The sequence below is a fragment of the Cyprinodon variegatus genome, unplaced genomic scaffold (assembly GCF_000732505.1).
Source record: "Cyprinodon variegatus isolate N-32 unplaced genomic scaffold, C_variegatus-1.0 Scaffold479, whole genome shotgun sequence".
NCBI classification, from domain to species: Eukaryota; Metazoa; Chordata; class Actinopteri; order Cyprinodontiformes; family Cyprinodontidae; genus Cyprinodon; species Cyprinodon variegatus.
The window spans coordinates 224,784-228,667 of NW_015150932.1; the positions used below are offsets into that span (position 1 = coordinate 224,784).

Consider the following 3,884-nt stretch of genomic DNA (forward strand, 5'->3'; position numbering starts at 1 on the left):
GCCCCAGGAAGTGGCCCAGGTTAGACCCCTGAGGGGCCTCAGGAAGTGCCCCCCCCCGGAAGTGGCCCAGATTAGACCCCAGAGGGGCCCCAGGTAGTGGAGGTAGTGGCCCTCACCTGCCCTGGTTGATGTTGATGCTGTTGATTTTGTCAGCACAGATGGCGATCTTGGTCAGGGTCTCGATGACGTGTTCGCTCTGCAGAACCACGTCGCCCTGGGAGCAGAGAGGATCATCATCATCATCATCATCATCATCACCTTCATCATCATCATCATCATCATCATCAGGAAGCTTTGCTCTCACCTTCTGCTTGTTGTCCTCACTGGGCACGTGCAGAACGAAGAGCCCGTCGCTCAGGGAGCTGACCGAGATGCCTGCAGAGAACAAAGATGGCGGAGCGGCTTGAGGTGAGTCAGAGGCCAAACTGTGAGCAGAACGATCCGCATTCCCATGTTTGTGAATCTGGACCTTTCAGGCTGCCGTAGTCGATGCGCTGCTTGAGTTTTCCCTCCTCCACGATGACGGCGCTGTCGGCGGTGAGCAGCAGCTGCCGGGACCGAGGCTTGTAGCCCTTCCTGTCGTACTTGGTGACCGGCACGGCGTACTGCGGTAGAGAGGAGGAGCATCAGCAGCCCGCCGCAGCAGAACGCCCGCAGAGATCAGGGCTTCACTCACCTTCATCTTCTCAGAGCCCAGCGCCTGGATGGCTTTGGGGTTGATGTCCTCGCCGTCTGAGCGGGAACAGAAAAGGTTGGATTATTTCAGACCGACAGGACAACCGCCGTTCAGTCGCCTCTGAACGTTGATGCTTACTGAGCCTGGTGCCGACGAACAGCTTGGGGACGCTCTGAGGGTAGTTGTCCTTCTTGTCCTTGAAGATCTCGCTGGCGACCATTTTCTGCTCCATCTGTTAAAGCACAGCTGTTGGTGAAGCGAATGCAGCGAGCTGCAGAGGAAGAGTGAGAGCGGCGAGGCGCCGCCGCGCTCCTCACCTGGTGTTTCCACTCAGGGTTCATCTTCTTGCAGTAGCTCCACACCATGTTCTGCATGCACATCTTACGCAACAGCTCCGACGCCTGCAGACACAGACGGCTTATTACCACAGAGCAAAAGCTTTCACTCCCCTAAAACCTTTCATTTTGGACCAATAGAACCACAGACTGGGTCTGATTCTGCAGAACTCCAGAGATTCAACATTTTTTTAAATGAATCAACCATCATCATCTAGATGAACCCCTAAAGCCCGGCGGCCCCAGCTGACGTCCGAAGGGTTGGAATAAATGGTGACCGGGCTTTTATTGTGAAATATTAAGTAAAACGAATCGAAAATGTTGGAATTATACCAATAAGATAAAGAGCCTCTTTCTTTTAAATGAATCATTAAATCTCCTCCAGCCCAGAATATTTAATTCAGTATTTATTCTTATTTTTGTTAAATTCAAATAAAGAAGCTAAAGGCGTAATCATTTAATTTCGCTGTGATATTTTGTTTCTGTTGATCTCTGAACGCGTGCGATCGGTACCTCAGCCAGAGCAGCAGGGGGCGCCGGCCAGCTCTTATCCAGGACGTTCTTGGGAAGGTTCCTGTGCAGCTTCATGAGGAAGGCGTAGCGCACGTAGTCCAGGAAGTACTCGTTCTCCGGACAGCGCTCCTTGTGGCGGTAGATGAAGCCTTTGATGAACCTGAGGAGAAGAAGGCGTCAGACGCTTCGGAAATAAAAGCGGCTGATCTGATGACGATGATTCGCCGCCTCAGACCTGCGGATGGTGTAAGCTGCCTGTCTCCTGCGGTCCGCCTTCCTCCGCGCCAGGATGCCTCGCCACCACGCCTGGATGACGATGGCTGGTTGGGACACAAAACAAACGATTGAAGGCGTTCCTGTCAAACTGCTGCCTGCCTGCCGTGGTTACCATAGTAACCTCACCTGAGCTGCGTAGCTTCTGGTATTTGGTCCTCTGCCGGTAGCCCTTCCATCCCGCCTGGAGCTTGGTGGCTGTAGGTGGGAAACAGACGACAGAATCAATCAGGAGCTGAAGGTTTCCTTCCCTCTGGTGAGACGACGGGCTGACTCCTACCAAGGCCGTGCTTTCTGCTCTCCAGCGCTTCTTCAGTGGCGAACAAAGTCTTTGGGAAGCGGATGAAGATCTTGGATCTGGAGGCAGAATCCAGCATTTTATTAATAATCTACTAAATAATGGTGAAGATTCTCAGTCATCCAGGTCAGAGTCGTTCCTAAAAAGTTAAAAAAATCCTCTGGACTTTGTTTCCAAGTCTGAAGACGTTTCTCTTCCATCCAGGAAGATTTTTCTATTCAAAGTGTCAGAAATAGCGTTTAGTTCCAGGTTTTATCCAGCAGCCCAGGAGTCTTCAACGTTTTCCAGGCCAAGGAGCCCAAACTGATGGCGGGATGGAGCAGGGACCCCCTAATTATATATATATATTTTATGAAATTGTGTACAGATGGAGTAATGTAAGTAAAGTATTATTAAAGTATTTCTGCTTCCTGGTTGATGGGACAGGTGTTGTGAATGAAACGGTGCCCAGATTGAAAGAGCTCCTGTGTGTCTCTGAATGTGAGCATTGATGACTGAAAGACATCTTCTGCCTCCATTTATCTGTTTACTACAGTCTGTTGGATTCATGTTCATGTGGATTTAAAGACATTTCAATTAGTGGGAAAAATAGCAGGAGGGATATAAAAAAATGTCTAGTCAACCTAAACTTTTGCGACCCCCATGCAGTACCTCTGTGGACCCCTAGGGGTCGCAGACCCCTGTTGAAGCCCCATGCAGTAGCCCAACAAAGCCTTGTTCTCTTTAACGCCCCCCCTTTCAGAGACATAGACAGGTATGGGGCATCCAAACGACCCCCGTTCCAAAGGGGGGGACCCGTTCATCCGTTTCTATTTGCATGTTTATCTGCTGGATAAAACCTGGAACTAAACGCTATTTCTGACATTTTGGATTGAAAAATCTTCCTGGATGGAAGAGAAACGTCTTCTTATTTAAAACTTTTTTTTGGAAATCTGACTAAAATATGCACAAAGCAGATTAAAGCGGCTGGCGCTTTTTACTAAACACGTCTGTTGCCATAGCAACTCCACACTGCACCAGTTTAGCCGCCACTGATTCAAACCTGGGTTATAAAGCAGATAATCTTTATCCTCTGTGACCGATTCACATTCAGCCTCTATAAACGATCAGTTTGGGTTCAGGGAAAATATCAATAAAAACTTTAGTTAACTTTTAACCATTTTGTTAAATAAAAACAAACAGATATGGATCAGATCTGTCTAATTCGATGATGACATCATTAGGGGATCTTTGGGACAGCCAATAGCGGCTCTCCTTTCTGAGGAGTCGGCGGCAGCAGCTCACCTGCCCAGTTTATACTCCTCAGGCTTGTAGCCCAGGTGTTTGACCAGCGTGGAAACGCCGTCAGAGAGCTTTCCGTTCCAGTTAGGCCACGTCTCCGGGCACAGCGACTTGTACCTGAACACACAGCAGAAAAAAGCCGCGGGTTTAGAGCCGCTGCGTGTAGAATAGATGTTCAGAGAGAATCCGTCTCCACGGATAAACAGACAAATAAACATTTTACACATTTAATCCGTCTTTAAGAGAAACTGAAGGAGCTCTTGCTCCATTTTCACTGCAATCAAAACCTGTCAGGGAAATTTCTGATCCAGATGAAATGTGCTGTGATCTAATGATCCATCCCCACAGTAGTGGCAGTGGCATGCTGTGGGGAGGCCTTTCTTCAGCACAGCCAGTGAAATCAGTCAGATGTGGTGGGAACGTGATCTTAGACCGAAAAAAATTATGCAAATATGTAAAAAATGAGGAACAATAAAATCTGTAAATGAAACTTTAATATTTTAATCAT

General features: G+C 48.4%; 1 protein-coding gene across 1 annotated transcript in view; it reads right to left on the reverse strand.

Moving 5' to 3' along the window:
* Positions 1-67: 67 nt before the first annotated feature.
* Positions 68-3,884, reverse strand: part of LOC107094333 (unconventional myosin-Ic-like) — a 28,982-nt gene continuing 25,165 nt past the window's right edge. Inside the window, 11 exon segments of the mRNA XM_015389888.1 lie at positions 68-214; positions 305-375; positions 470-605; positions 677-732; positions 815-908; positions 994-1,077; positions 1,525-1,684; positions 1,760-1,844; positions 1,927-1,995; positions 2,078-2,154; positions 3,380-3,566. Coding sequence (XP_015245374.1) covers positions 113-214; positions 305-375; positions 470-605; positions 677-732; positions 815-908; positions 994-1,077; positions 1,525-1,684; positions 1,760-1,844; positions 1,927-1,995; positions 2,078-2,154; positions 3,380-3,566 — 1,121 coding nt within the window. The 3' untranslated portion in view covers positions 68-112.